Below are 15,364 nucleotides of genomic sequence, written 5' to 3'. Positions count from 1 at the left end.
TCACTCCCCAGGACAAAAACAACCCAGTCTGTATTCTCATTGAACAACCAAGTGTTCACCCACATCTCCATCAGCAGCCTCATTTTAGTGGGGTCTCAGTGCAAGCAGAGTAGTTGGAAAGCTCAAAGAGGCTGTCGGGGCATCCATTGTGGGTTGTAGCATCACTTCTTTCCGCTGGATGATAAGCTTGTTGGTCTCCTGATGTCATTGTCTCTGGAGATCCTACTTCTGACACCAATGTGCCATTGGCTTGGTTGAAGAAGGAACTGGAGAACAGTTGGCCTTTTTCTGCACTCTTGTGAACTGCTGTTTTATTGCATACATAGCAGCAAAGACACACTGGGTACACTCACACTGAGCCCTGCCAAAACCCTGAACTTTACAGTACATCCCACCCCATAGGGTGTTCTGGGGGAACCAACCAAGTGTACCTCCTGCTCCAACACTACAATATTAGATAGGTAGTGGGTAGATGTTTTATTAGTAACCCTAAAACTATAGGTGTAATGCACAAATATAGTATTGTGCAAGCTAGTGGATTCAAGAGATTCTGCCAAGGAATGACACTGGAATCAGTCTTTTTTTTTTTTTTTTTTTTTTTGCAGGCTTCCGTGCCCCATACACTGCATGACCCCAGATAGCTACTGCTTTTATTACCAGCACACATCACAGAACACATGAAATTATATTCACAGTTTCCCCCAAAAAATAACCTGCAAACCAGAAACATAACAGGCCAACCCAAGGTTTCCTCTCCGCAGAACACCTGCTGACTGTGGGCAATAGGACCAGTCCTCACCTTCTGGTCCGTATCACTGTCCGTGTGTGTGTGTGTGTGTGTACACAGTCTATTGTACTCCCACTGGCTCCTCCAGCATGCCACATAGCCCCCACCAGGCAGATTCACGGTCCTCAGAACCTAACCCAACTCAAAGTCCTGTAGGTGCTGGGGTAGCCTGCACTCATGTTGGGGCTGCCCTGTGGGACTGGGAGTGTCTGCTGGTGAGGGGCAGGCAAGCGGCCAGAGTCAGACAGTGTGAACATCTGTCAGTCTTGTGCTGGTCCAAGTACAGTCCTTGTCCCTGGCTGCAAAAATGTCTATGAATGCCTCCAGCAGCTCCCTGATCTGTCGCTCCTGTTCAGCCTCTAGACCGGGACACTCCTTCAATGGAGCTGGCAGTGACGACCCCTTGTATGGTTCTGGGCTGGAAATGGTGGCCCCTCTGCTGGTACTCAGCTGGTGTTGCAGATCCACTGGCTGTTCCCGCCCCATACACTGCATGACCCCAGATAGCTACTGCTTTTATTACCAGCACACATCACAGAACACATGAAATTATATTCACAGTTTCCCCCAAAAAATAACCTGCAAACCAGAAACATAACAGGCCAATACCAATGGTGTAGTCATCCTGGATACGTACTAGCCAGAAGGGGTGATGCACTGTCTGACTAGCCATCGTCATCTTCAAGGTCTGCTTGCCTAGCATGTTCTCTGTGATCCCTGTCACTGTGGCAATACAGAGCTGGATGAGATGCGGAGTTAAACGATATCCCAGTGAACTGCCTTTAACATATGGAGCAAAGATATTCATCCACGGACAGAACACAAGAGCACAAACAACTGATTAAAGTATTTCTAGCATGTCTTGATGTTCTAACAAACACGTTATCAGTGGAATTGATGCAATCGGCGCAATCACACCCATTTAATTAGTTCATTTCCTCTTGTGCCATCTAGAAATTGCAAAATGTGCCCCTGCAGTCTCTCATGGAGAAACTACACTGCTCAAAAAATAAACGGAACACAAAAATAAGACATTCAACTATGTTGTGTTCCCTTTATTTTTTTGAGAAGTATATATTCTTTGATTAAGTTCTAAACAAAATGCGGCCCATGCAACAGATTTCTTGACTATTCTCCAGGGTGACTGACAAATTAGGAAAAATAAGAACGGCAGTGGATATAACCCAGATGTTTGTAGCCTGTCGTGACATCAGGTGGGAAAAATTGGGTAATATAAACTAGGCTACGCGAAAAAAAAAAACAAATGTTGATGCCTTGGCAAGGCGTTCAATTTACATGACTTACATAATCTTTTTTTTTTTAACAGGAGAATAGTTTACCAGTACTTGTGTATATGCCCTGTAAATAAACATCAGGAGAGACAAACACTGCCCAGCTGTTTGTGCTGCCGTCCCCTCCTACCGCTGCTCTCTCCTCCTGTGATTGATAGACGACAAACCAGTCTAACCCGTCCAGAGTTGCAGGATCAGGGAGGTAATATGCTGAAGAGACATGCCCGGGTTACCGTGAAGTACAACAGGAAGGAGCTGCAGAAGCGGCTGGATGTGGAGAAGTGGATCGACGAGAGCCTGGACCGCCTGTACTCAGGCCAGGTGGGTGTCTCAGAGCAAGAGTCAAATCACTGCTTTGACAGCATTTTAATATCTGCTTTAATATAGTCGGAAAACAAGCCTTTTAAAGGAGTTTCAAAAATGCATATACATTTTTTTAAACATTAACAAACTGTAATATGGGGGACAGGCAGAGTTGTAAACATGAAATGAACGTTGTATTTTATCAAAAAGCGATATCAAGGCACAGATCCATACGTCCTCTGATCTGTGAAGTGTTTAGTAGAGAGGAGAGGTGGGGTGGCCAGGTTCTCCTTACAAGGCCAAGCCTCCTGCAGCTGTGAGGTCCACTGTGTCCGTTCTCAGAGAGCTCTATCTGTCTTGGGGGTTTCTGCCTTACATGGGCAGTGTGGAACTGAGAGAAGGATGGATGAGAAAAAGGAAGAGGAGAAGATTATGCTAGTGGAGGGAAAGCATTATTGTCTGTCCCTGGAGGAGGTAATCACAGTGATGTGACATCACCCCCCCATACTGAGTATTGCAGTGGGATGAAGCTGGTGGCCTGTTGAGCTGCAGTCCCATATGTGCCAAGGGCCCTGCCTAATGACACAGGCAGGGCAGTGGTGTGGATGGGCGGGTGGGGCTGTCCTTTTAATCAGCTGGTACAATGACTGTTTGTTCAAACAGTGCAGGCTACTGTTACAGTATGACGTGAACATTGTTATTATTCAGCCCCCAGAGCCCAAACATAAGCAACAAATGATTTACATGTGTGTTTGTGCACTGAACCCCAAATCTTCAGTTGCTCTTTAAGCTGAAGCTGTTATTTAGGAGATACTGCACTGGTAAATGTGTGAAGTACTTTACTTCATTGTAACATGACCAGCCTGTGTACTGTTTTTAATTTTACGAATAGAAACTGTACTGCAACTTCTGTCACATATGCAGTAATACTCCCCAACAGCTGGAAATAGATTGCGATGTGTACTGTGTACTGTAATATAATAAAAATGTAAGTATAATATGCTGTAATACTTCCAAAGTGAATCTTTGGAAGAAATAAAGGAAAACTGTAATGGAAGTCTTTAAAAACTTCAGGGGGAATTTATTGGGTTAAAAAGCGTGAACCAATGTGACAAATGTGTGTTGAAAGTGTATCTGTCTTGTATGGTAACTCAGTGAGCTTGTGTGTGTTTATCTCAGGAGGTTGACATGCCAGAAGAGGTGAACATTGATGAATTGATTGACCTGCCTAATGATGAAGAGAGAGTCCGAAAGTTACAGGTACACATGACCTGCACCGTTACTTCATTCGAGCTGTATTAGACGGTGCTGATTATGAAATAGGAAGAGGATTCCAACAGAGAAGATTTTCAGATTATGTCATCAGTCATAGCTCTTTCACATCATGCATGATTCTGCAGCCAGAAGGACAGATTTTGTTCAGGAAGTCAGTCAAACAAACATGTTTGAAGAGGTCATCTTATTATACAGTACTAATACTGGGCGGTGCTAGTAAGCGGTGATTTCTAGGTGACATGTCAAAGTGTTTGGAATAAAATGTTATAAGATCTATAAATGTGTGGCTGGTTTGTTATAACATTATTCTCTTTTTCAAACAGGAGCTTCTTCGAAAGTGTCGTACAAACACAGAGGTATGTCTTAACTTGGAAAATACATTTCCAACCCAGATTGGTAATGCTAGCACACGCAGACATTACATATGCAAATGGCTCCTGCATGCATGCACACACAGAGCTGAAGCTGCAGTCTCTGATATCTCATCCCACAGTCTTTCCAGATGCCTCAACAATGGCAATTTGTTCACTCTTGTTTTTTCTCGTCCGCTTTAATTCTCAAACAATGAGTCTTTCTGAACTAAAATGTTGGCCTCACTGTGGCCTGGTCAGAGATGCAAACTCAGGCTAAAGAGCAGGGATGGTCAGTGACTGTTGCTTCTCTTGCTCAGACTTACTTTGTTAGACTTTGATGTGGAACATTCTCATGCCTCTGCACTGGGTTCAGCCGTGGCTAGAGGCATATGTTTTCAGGTTGTCTGTCCATCCATCCAGCTGTTCAGTGCATTCTCATTAATGCGTTATCTCAGCAAAGCCTTGAATTTCTTCAAATTTTGGCTAAAATGCCCACACAGTGTGACAGGTGTGTGGTCACAATGACCACACATCTGTCACATTCCTGTGTATTGGCCTAGTTGATGGGGGTATACAACCACGAAGCAGTAATTCTAGTTAAACTGTAAAGACTATTACAAGTTGAGTATTGCACTGTCAAAGTAAAATAACTCATATGTGCTAGTAACATCACTTGGTACAAAGGTGTTTGAAAAGAAACTTAAGATGGGGTGCATTATTTTGCTGAGCTTGGAGCTGTCGAGATTTGCATCCCCCATTTATATGCCTCCACACCGGCAGTAGCTGTGGCTGGAGGCATTGTGTTTTCAGATTGTCCCTCTGTCCCTTTCTTGTGAATCCCATTCCAATGAATTAGATTTGTCATGTAGCTGTCTCAGCTAACACTGGAAGCAGCAGTTTGCTAGCCTGACATTCAGCCATAACAATATCAATAGAGCTGAACCATGTTCACATACTGATTGTGAGCTTCCACCCCTCACACTGGCTTTGTCTTATTGCTGAGAGGGGGCAATCTCGGCCACAAACCTGGACAGAATGAGGACTTTAGATTTTGTTCCCAAACAGGTACACTGAAAGCAAAGGGATCTCTAAATGGCCACTATGAAAAGGAAGAACAATATCACCCTATTAAATGGCTGTTATCAGCTGTTATGACATCCACTATTCTTTAAGTAAGTGCATACTGCACTTGTGAAGAGGCCAGAAGGTGCACATCGTCTATATATGTTATTACTGCTGGGCAACAATTAAAATCCCTAATCGCATTAACTGCGTGATTTGCTGTGATTAATCACGATTATCTGCATCGATATGAGCTGCATTCAATAATGAATTCAAAAGTAGTGTGCTGCGCACTTTTATTTTAAAAGTTGTGCCTATACCCGGTAGTCTCCACGTCTGTTACTATAACCATGAAAACAAAGGTCTGGCACATGATGACCGCCTACTGAGCCAAGTATGAGGTGGGGCATTGCCCTACTATCCCACATCTGTGGTCTAGATGACCAGCTGACAATGGCCCTTTAATGGGGTGATAACTTCTGAAGTGGGCAAATGATTACAGTAAGAATAATGTGTTCATATGGACATGTGATTGTTTTAAAACTTGATAAATTCTGAGCTAATCTTTTAGCCTGCCTGCAAATAAATAGGTCTCCATATCATGCTACCCCGGTTTGTACCTAAAAACAAAAGCAGGTGAACAGAATATGATGGAAAAGTCTTGTCTGGTATCTGCATTCACATCACATTCTGATAGCTTATTTTTAGCATTTGTAGTGACTTATTTTGACAAGGGTTATCAGTAATCAGGAGCAACACATTTACTTCACAAAACAGTGGAGAGAGGAAGCTTCCACCATTGTAGCTTTGAGGTCATTCTCCTGAGACCTTTTGCTCTACAGAGCCTTTAGCTATTTATGGAAATACGGACACTCAAAATACTCAGACAAGAATGGACAGAATAAACACTAAATTTATTTGTTGATATTTCTGCTATGTAACTTGTAATTGATGTTTGTCTTTTAATGTTCTAAAAGTATTTGGCTAATCATCTAATGCATGGTAGTAAATATCCTACTAATAGTACAAACAGACAAGACTGTCAAAGGTTTGTTGTTAAAGTCTAGAGTGTTAAATGCTTCCAGATGTTTCCTTATAAAGTATCTTTCTGTTACTACAAAACTGAGATACTTCTCCTAAAATGTCCATGTGGCAGCTCTGTAGCAGCCGTAGCTTTTTACCAAAGTGAGTCATTTCTTGAGAAAATAACCTACTTTTGCTTAATCATGTAAATGCAATTCATGTATTCCTTATAATATGTGAATCTGAAGAAGAAAATGTACAACTCTTACTTATGGTTTTAGTGGAATATAGCTTTTAAAATACTACACAGTTTCTTAAAGTGGGCCAGAAAGCAAATTAGGAGCAAATAATGGGTTTTGTAGGGACTGTTTTCAGAAGTGGATCAGTCCACATTGTACATTCATTTGGGTTTCATGACAATTTGTTGACAGTAAGAAAAATAAAGAATGTCACCCGACTTCTCTACTAGTGTCCACACATTGTATCGACTAAATGTCAGGCTCAACGTGAAGATTTGATAAGCTATTGGAAATCATGACCTGCACTGAAAATATACCTGGGTGAAAATACTTTGTCAAATAACAGAGTTGTCTGACAAATGTGAAAGGCTTATTGGAACATATTTACCTTGTAAGTTTCTATTTCCTTTCTGGTCCATGTGACGTCCACTCTGGGTGCTGTGCTCTTCATCAGACCTTCATCAGAGAGCTGGTGGGAAAGCTTGAGGGAGTTCACAAGCAGGACGAGCTGCAGAGCGAAGGCATCGAGCATCCGGTTATCGCCCACAGCCACTACCGCCATGAGCCCTACCACTTTAACCACCCGCACCATCCCCAGCAGCACCACTTCCACCACACTCATGGCCAAAACCAGACCCTCTGACAGCTCCCAACCAACATACACACACGCACACATAAACACTATAATGACATAAAAGCATACAAGGCAAACGTGAAAAAAAAACTACTGTAAAGCTTTTAAGGGAATACTCTGACATTATGGGAAATGTGCTTAAATACCTCCTTACCAAGAGTTAGATGAAAAGATTGATACTGCTCCTGTCGCTGTGCCTTAAAGGTACCCCGTGGGGTTTTTGACCACTTGTAGCATTATGAGGCAATATTGTACATTTGAGTCCTTGTTTGGTTCGTGTGCACGCACACAAGGGTGCACATGCATGGGCATGTATGTATAGTGTGACATTCATGCTCCTGCCGCTGTGCCTTAAAGGTACCCCGTGGGGTTTTTGACCACTTGTAGCATTATGAGGCAATATTGTACATTTGAGTCCTTGTTTGGTTCGTGTGCACGCACACAAGGGTGCACATGCATGGGCATGTATGTATAGTGTGACATTCATGTTTTACTACCAGTCAAGACATAGTTCAGCATGTAACCCCCTTAAAACCACAACTTGTAGTTTCATATCAGTTTTATATTAGGATTAAACAAGTTATAACATTTTAATTAATGAGCGTAGAGGTAGATAAATGTTGTTACTTTTTGACTAAGTCAGACCAGCTGCTTCCCCTTGCTTGCTGTCTTTAGGCTAAAGCTAACTGTATGCTGTCTGTAGCCTTATATTTAACAGACAGGTATTAGAGTGATATCAGTTTTTTAACTATAATCTAACTGTTGGCAAGAGAACAAATAAGCATGTTTACCAAACTTTCAAATCGTTCCTTTAGCCATTTATTAAAACACAGATATTTGCAACATATAGGTAGATAACTGCAACAGCTTCACTCTTGAAGTGCTGTTTAACATAAATAGCAATCACACCCAAAGACATACATGATAGAAGGATATATTTTTCCATGGACAGTATCCCCAGAACATCAGGATGCATTTATTTGCATCATCAAAATATAAACTCTCACTTTTATTGGGCTGGAAAAATGTGTCATTTATGTTCTTCCTGCCATTCTCTCCATGTGCACACATTTAGATGAAGCAGTTTGTGGCACTGATACATTATCTGATGACAGTAGATGAAGGAAAGGAGGGTCAGCAAATAGATTATACAGGTCTTCATTTTAAAATATAATCCTGTGTGTGTTCACCACACACTGATCATCCAAGTATGGATTTTACATTGAAAACATCCCTGTCCGGGTTTAACTGTGATTTGAACTGTGACACAGTTACAATATGATTAGAACATTGGTGCTGCACCACTGTTTAGATAACACTGCTAAATTAGATGCACATACAGTACATGATTTATTTAACATCTGTTAAATTATGATGGCCATGAATGTTATTTATTGATTACAGGAAATGGAGATCGATCCAACACAGGAGTATGCTGTAACACTGGAAATAATCCTTTTGCTTTGCTTACACACTGTAGTCATTCATTCCTTTTGTTTTTGAGTTGTCCTATACATTGTCAGTTATGTATACCAGTACATTCACCAAATCTGGATTCTGCAAAGAGACATCAGTCGGAATTGTTAATAAAACTATTTGGTTCACTACAAGTGCATTGATTGCTGTGATATACAGTATTATGCTTTGGCAGCATAATGTTTTCTCCAGGGCAGAAGGAACTGAAAATATGTGGGTTATCTGATCAGTGAGATGGGGAATAGTTGAGAATTTGTTAGATACACCTGCAAAAGTTCATGTGATTTAATATCTTACCTCAGACAAAAACCACCTCTCTCTTTATATGTTTGCTCACTCTTGAGGCTGTTGTTAGTTGTGTTGTACTGGACTCTGTAATATTGCATCTTAACACGAAATGGAATGCGGTTCAGTTATACAGTATACCGTATCTCCTTTTGGTTCACTGCAAAACATAGTCACACCATTTTCTCTTCATGCATGCAAAAAATAGTTATTAAGCACAACTAATGACACCTGAACACCCCCTACCTGAATTAAATACCTACACAAAACAATATATATGAATTCAATACAGATTTCTATTTTGTACAACTGTCTTATTTTTCTAGAGAACTGACCTCTGACTGACCTAGAAAACCTCCACAGCTCTCTTGAATAGTTTCAGAGGAAACCATAAGTCACCTAGAAATATTTATGCATTGTATTTTTTCTAGATACAATAGTCAAACTATCATTGATCGTATTTAACATGCTTAAATCTAAACTTTTACTCGGAATGGTCTAGGTTGGACTGGATTTTGTAGGTGTACATTATAAAGTGGTAACTATGCATGGTGTAAGTGTTAGCACTAGGTACTGAGCACACGTGCAGTAAAATGCAGGTTAAGACGTATAGTTGCTTAGCATAACCTACTGAGGGTCATGTTGGTTGGTTTGGCTGTGTGACGTTCAGTGGCGGAGCTGAGGATGGAGAAATTTACTGATGCTCAGTGAGTGAATGTCACACACGGTGCATGATGACATAGACTGGTAAGATGATTAATGCATTAACTGATTTCTTGGTCCACTCCACTGCGGTCATGTCTAAATAGTCAGGGGCACTACAGAGGGACACTACCTCAGACTGTACACTGTGTGGCAGAAGGGAGCCATCATGGGTACAGGAATGTTGGAGAAATTTTGAACCATAGGGCATCTTACTGTAAACATTAAACAACCCAAGGCTTGGGTGCAGGCAGAGGTGACAGGTTAGGTGTTAGGGTGAAGGTTAGGTTCAGACAATGGTCAAAGGAAATGCATATCTACACAGAAACAGATTTCACTTCTTCCAGAATTTACTTGAATCTTAAGATCTAACATTAACCAGTGTTTCACTTTGTTGCCATGTTGTTTTGCTTGGTTATATTCTAAAGTTGCACAGTACACCTCCGAGAAACACACACACATACTCACACTCCTCTCATACATCCCTCAACTGTTTTGTCTTGCTGCTCTGTGCACTGTGGGACATTAGAGCTGGCATGGCTAGAGTGACCTTAAACTGTGTTTAAGCAAAGATAATCTTGTCGTGCCACAGTGTTGACTGTCATTTTACTTTAGCTTTGCCCACTTAAAGGCTTCCGCTTGGGAAAAATGCACCGCTGATGGTGTATGAAAGGAAGGTGTACTCAAGGCCACTGACACTGAAACATGCTTATAGTTCATTATTTGCCTCTAACAGAAATCAGTCAAGGCACACACGCACACACAAACACACATGCACACTGATAAATAAACAAACAAAAAAATGGAATGCTGCAGAGGAATGCTGTGTTCAACTCCATCTTCCTTCACTGTACAGGTAATGCAATTAGTGTAATTAGGAGAGTCCCTGGAGTGTGGGTGTGAGGGAAGGAGGAGCGGAGGGATAGTGGGGGGATGGAGGCGTAGGAGGGGGAGAAAGGACGGGACAGGCCTTTCCTCAGGAAAACATATCACCTTCTACCACAATAGAGCCTGTCAGGAAACCAGCCACATCGTTCTCTTGAGTCACAGAGTACTTTTGGACACACTCTCACATTCATCAGTCACACACACACACACACACACACACTGCACACTCCAGGATGACATTATACTAAAACACCGCAAGGTAATCTCATCAGGTAAGCCTCATTCTCTGCACTCAGTGGCTGTGTTTGACTTTGGATTTTGATGCATTAATTTTCATTTGCACAGGGTTTCTATTCTTTCACACTTACTGTGGTCAGCCTGCCTGGTGCCACTCTTCATATTACATGTTTTTCTGCAGAAGTTATTGAATTTGAACATATTTCTAGTTGTCTTTTTTACCCATACAGCAGTGGGTACCCATCCAGTAGTTGAAGCTGGTTTAAAACATTTGTGTGTTGATCAAAAATGTGATTGAAGAAATCATTAATACTTTTGTCATGTTATAGCGAGCAAACATTTGAGGTGGATTGTCATCACAAGATTATACCTGACCTTGATGAGAAGCCGTGGCTGTGAGAGGCTGATAAACAGTAAAAGGGTTAGGTTATCAGAACAGCTTCAGCAGCACAGACAATGCTTGAAGACCATTTTCACTCAGAACAAATTTAAATTACAAATGCATACCAAAGTAAACTATAAAAGCTGACAAAATGCGAGTATGTAAACTGAGTGAACTGCTTTCTTTATCCACACACAGCACTGTATAATGTAGGAGACCTCAGTTTACATTTCATAGATGCTTCAATTATGGAAAGTCTGCTCTTCTAACTGCCACGTTTAAACTTGAGTATTAGAGATATACTTCACAACAATGTTAAAAAAGACAAAAGGAGCTTTTGTGATGCTGTGTAACTGTGTGTAGTAATCACCATTTCCAGTTTGTTAGTCTAGCCTCATCTTTGTCTCATCTGTTTGTCATGGACTTTTCCATTTGGTGTCTAAATGACTTAAAGACGGTCTTGAATGGAGGTTTGAATTCCCTAAAACTCGTCAGATAACCTAATAGTGGATTGTGCAAAAAAGGCTTAAATTTAAGATCAGGAAGGAGGGGAATGAAAATGTTTCATTTTTCAAGATGTCCCCAGGTAAAGCATTCAAGTTATTTAAATAAAAATATGTACATTTCGAGCTATAGTTTATGGATATTCTCTGTGTGAAAAACATAATTGAATAATATACTGACATAGGGGTTTTACTGTGTCTTTGTTTTTCTTTCAAAATGTTTCTGCTTCTGGTGATGACTATGACCTCAAATGTCCAGCAGCAGTTTCTTAAAATAATACGCACGTGTTTATGTTTTAACTTAAGAGAATTTCACATTAGGAATCACATTAGAAAATAACCATTTGTCTAACTCTGCTGAAGGTTTATGTTAGTTTTGTCTGAACATTGGAATGCATTTTCTACCCAGAACCAAACCCCCATCCCCTATGCTGAAATCAGTTGTTCTTTTTGCAACTGTTAAAGCATCCAGAAACCATGTCAGGGAACATACGGACATGTGAACCTATCAGGAAAATATTAATCAACACCTTCCTTGTACTGTAGCCCATAAGACAGTGAAAGCCCATGTTGCAGGCCAGTAACTAAGTCAGAGCTGTTAACATATAATATTATTTTAATGGAAGTCAGTGATTACATTACTTTGAAAACAACAAGGCGATAAAAAAGGTTCTATTGAAATGCAGAAATAACATTCAACAGAGTAATATGTATATAGTTTAGTAATTACAAAGGATTTGTTCAGTCAACCTTTTCATATTCTTTGACCTTTATTTAAGCAGAAAGTCTCTCTGTATAAATCACCAGTTCTCTGCCATTATATCTCAAAGGGCAAAAGAATAAACCCTACGTTTTATATGTAAGTGATTCTTTAATGTTAGAAGTTAGAATTTCAACAAAACCACATTTAAAGATGGACTTAGTACTGTCTGTTTATGCATAAATGGCAAATAAAAATCTCAAATCTTAAAAGAAATTATTAGATTTATTTTTAAATATTCAACAAAGTCCTCAAATGAACATGTTACAGGTACAGTATATGCCCAGGTGATGATGTAATTCCCTGAGATAAATGATGGAATCAGAAAACATGAATCTGGGTTACTCTCAACAAGCTGCAAGTGATCCTTTCTTGCCCCAGTTGACATCATTATTTGTTTCTGGGTAGCATCATATAAGGTAGATGTGTAGCCCGTGTAAATGCAGCAGTATTATCAATACTTATTTCCTTATGTAGTACACTTCACTAAGCAAAGAGGAAGTAACCATGTTTTTGTATTTGACTTTAACAGATATATAACTAGCTATCCTGGATACTGCCTTTCTGTTATCAGTATTGCTGTACCAGACTGCTATTGGTTGTGGTTTACCCCAGTTGAAATTAAGTGCAAGATAGTGTCTGAATAAATATCATACAAGTAATTCATTATCAAGCTGAGTTGATATTCAGATGATATAGCTGTTGTTTCCTTGAACATTTTGACTAAATCTTACACAGTGTCTTTGTTTTAGTTTTTAAAATCTCACTTGCAACCATGCCCATTCTGAAGAAGCTCCCCGGAAGGTCCAAGAGCTGCCATGAGATCCCCAGAGTGAATGGTGAACTGATCCTGCCTCGACTGGACTTGGACCTCAGGGACTTGAATGATCTCAATGAGCTAAAAGAGCTGAATGACCTGAAGGATCTGAACAAGAACCTAAACCCCTTTGAGGATGTGGATCTGGATGAGGATGAGAGGAATGGAGGTGACATGGGCCTCATCATGGGGGAGGTCAGAGGAAACCTCCAACTCAGGTCCTCCTGTGATGGAGAAGAGGAGGAAAATGAAGTGAATGCAGAGAGGCATGGGGCAGGGAACCCGAAAGGAAAACCCCTCAGAGGGACCCTGGAGCGGATCTGTGGAGTGACACCATTCAAAACTCTTGGAAAACTGGGAAAGGGTCTCCGCATATCAGGGCGCAACGTATGGGGGAACAACTCTCCCCACTACAGCCCTGGAGAGTCAAATACACTTCCACCAGAGATGGAGAAAAGGAAAGGACTACGCAGAAGCTCAGAGGGAATCATGACCCTGCTCCGGTGAGAAGGGGTGGGGAGGAAGGAGGGTCAGATTAACATCAAATTTTAGCTGTGTGTCACTGAACTGTTAACAACTTAGATTTCTGGCATACAAATAAGTTTTGTTGAAATACTTGTGGAGTGCAGACCATTTTTAAAAGGCTGATTCCGATACAGTCGATACTACATAAACCTATAAAAACCCCAAAGGAGGCAAGAAACTAAAAAATAAACTGCAAGTAACACCCCATGACATTAATATAACAAGGGCAGTGTAACTTTCACAGAAAACTGTTATACCCATCTGAACAGAGGAGTCTAGTCTCTGAAGAGACGGTGAAAAATAAAAAACCTCTGTTACCTTTGCTCTTCACTAATGAGGAGTTATGTAATATGCTATAGCAACCTGCTGGCCTGTGGAGCCTCTTTTGTTTTCAGTGACATGTTGTGTATTTGCTAATCTCACTGAATCGAACAGTTTTCAGCCGAGGCTTTCATACTGAGTAGCAGCACAGTTTAGCAGATGAGTGATTATTTGGCATTCCAACTATAGCTGCTAGTGGGTGGTATAACACAAATCTCAAGACCTCTAAGTGTCATTCCTCTTTCTGTATGTGCATATGATGCAGGTCTGAAAGATTTCAGGCTCCTTACAGCAGCAGTCATTCACATTCTTTGTTCCTGCTGTTGGTGTCGTGCAGCTTTACAGGTCGACGTAAGGAGGAGCGCAGAGAAAGCCTGCCCTGTGGGGACCTGGTTGCAGCCAGTGAGGCTGAGGCTTCCAGGCGACAGTCCTTCCTGAAAATGGTCAGCCTGGGCAAAGTGAAGAGAGAATCCATGTCAGACAAGGCCTCCCAAGGGACTGACGAGGAGACGGTGGAGGAGGAGCCTGTGGTCAAAACCAGAGAGCCCCTCTCAGGTAATAATCTAGGAATTATCAGGTGTAAAAACATCTAGCTCCCGATCTCAAGCTTATGCATGCATATCAAGTGCCACAGAAGAATCTGAGGAGTTTCCTTTATGTTAGAGAACTTCCTCTCTGCCCTGGACAACTCTCTGATGAGGCTGAGAGCGTCTCCAGATCCCAGAGTCACTGGGTTCAGTCACCAACAGACTATTCGGTCAGGAAATGATTGCACTTCCTCCTCCCAGGTTCCTCTAGATAGACGTTCAACCAAGCTACTGTTCATATACTTCACAGGGAGCCTCACTAAGGATGGAAGAGTGTGCACAATGAGCAACAAATAACCCAATTTGTCAGTCATTCACATGCACAGCTACTCAAGAACCAACAGATACACACTTTGCCTCTTTATTTGGGCAACTCTCCAGTTTGTGAATGTTGCAAATAAACATATCTTTCTGTTTTGTGTCTTGCTTAGTTCTTGAGATCCTGCAGCTGGTCAACCACAGGGACCTTCTCCTGGCTGACACACAAATTCAGGAGTTGGAGCGAGAGTGTGAGCTGTTGTCTCTCCTGCCAACCCCAACTACTCCCACCCTTGCTCCGACCCTGTGTCCAAGCACTCCACCCAGCATGATCCCCTTAACACCACCATCCACGGATGACTCCCTTAGTTCCAACGCAACACTGGACTCGAGCCGGAGGAAGGCCAAGGACGTGGAGCTTCTGTATGAGGCCCTGCAGAAGGAGATGTGGGACGTGGTGCGGGAGTCCCTCCGCCAGCCCAGCGCTGGCCCCAACCTTGGGCTGGTGGTGCTGGTGATTCAACAGGAAGAGCATGCAGATGCTGTCTGGGCCCTCAGACAGGAGACCAAGCCAGAGCGAGAGGGCCCTCTGATCCAGCCCAGCCAGCGTCCTCGAAGGCTGAAAATGAAGTGGAGGCAGGCTGTGGCAGAGGCT

General features: G+C 41.7%; 2 protein-coding genes across 3 annotated transcripts in view; both read left to right on the top strand.

The window, feature by feature from the left end:
- The first annotated feature begins 2,270 nt into the window (after positions 1 to 2,270).
- On the top strand, positions 2,271 to 10,319 carry ppp1r14aa (protein phosphatase 1, regulatory (inhibitor) subunit 14Aa). 2 transcript variants are annotated; one of them, XR_002275966.1, is made up of 5 exons: positions 2,271 to 2,400; positions 3,562 to 3,642; positions 3,981 to 4,013; positions 6,789 to 7,172; positions 7,326 to 10,319. XR_002275966.1 is itself a non-coding variant. In XM_020613413.1 (4 exons), the coding sequence occupies exons 1-4, from the start codon at positions 2,287 to 2,289 to the stop codon at positions 6,975 to 6,977; spliced, it is 417 nt and encodes a 138-aa protein (XP_020469069.1). In that variant the 5' UTR covers positions 2,271 to 2,286; the 3' UTR covers positions 6,978 to 7,294. The 2 variants fall into 2 exon arrangements, 1 of the variants encoding a protein (XP_020469069.1); XM_020613413.1 differs by lacking the exon at positions 7,326 to 10,319 and having other exon boundaries at positions 6,789 to 7,294.
- Positions 10,320 to 12,976: 2,657 nt separating this feature from the next.
- The window catches only part of exoc3l2a (exocyst complex component 3-like 2a), an 8,016-nt gene continuing 5,628 nt past the window's right edge, over positions 12,977 to 15,364 (top strand). Inside the window, exons 1-3 of the mRNA XM_020613552.1 lie at positions 12,977 to 13,521; positions 14,202 to 14,419; positions 14,883 to 15,317. Coding sequence (XP_020469208.1) covers positions 12,977 to 13,521; positions 14,202 to 14,419; positions 14,883 to 15,317 — 1,198 coding nt within the window. The remainder of the gene's footprint in view (positions 13,522 to 14,201; positions 14,420 to 14,882; positions 15,318 to 15,364) is intronic.

Source organism: Monopterus albus, unplaced genomic scaffold, assembly GCF_001952655.1.
Source record: "Monopterus albus unplaced genomic scaffold, M_albus_1.0 scaffold134.1, whole genome shotgun sequence".
Classification (NCBI taxonomy): Eukaryota; Metazoa; Chordata; class Actinopteri; order Synbranchiformes; family Synbranchidae; genus Monopterus; species Monopterus albus.
This window is presented reverse-complemented; position numbering and strand designations above follow the sequence as displayed.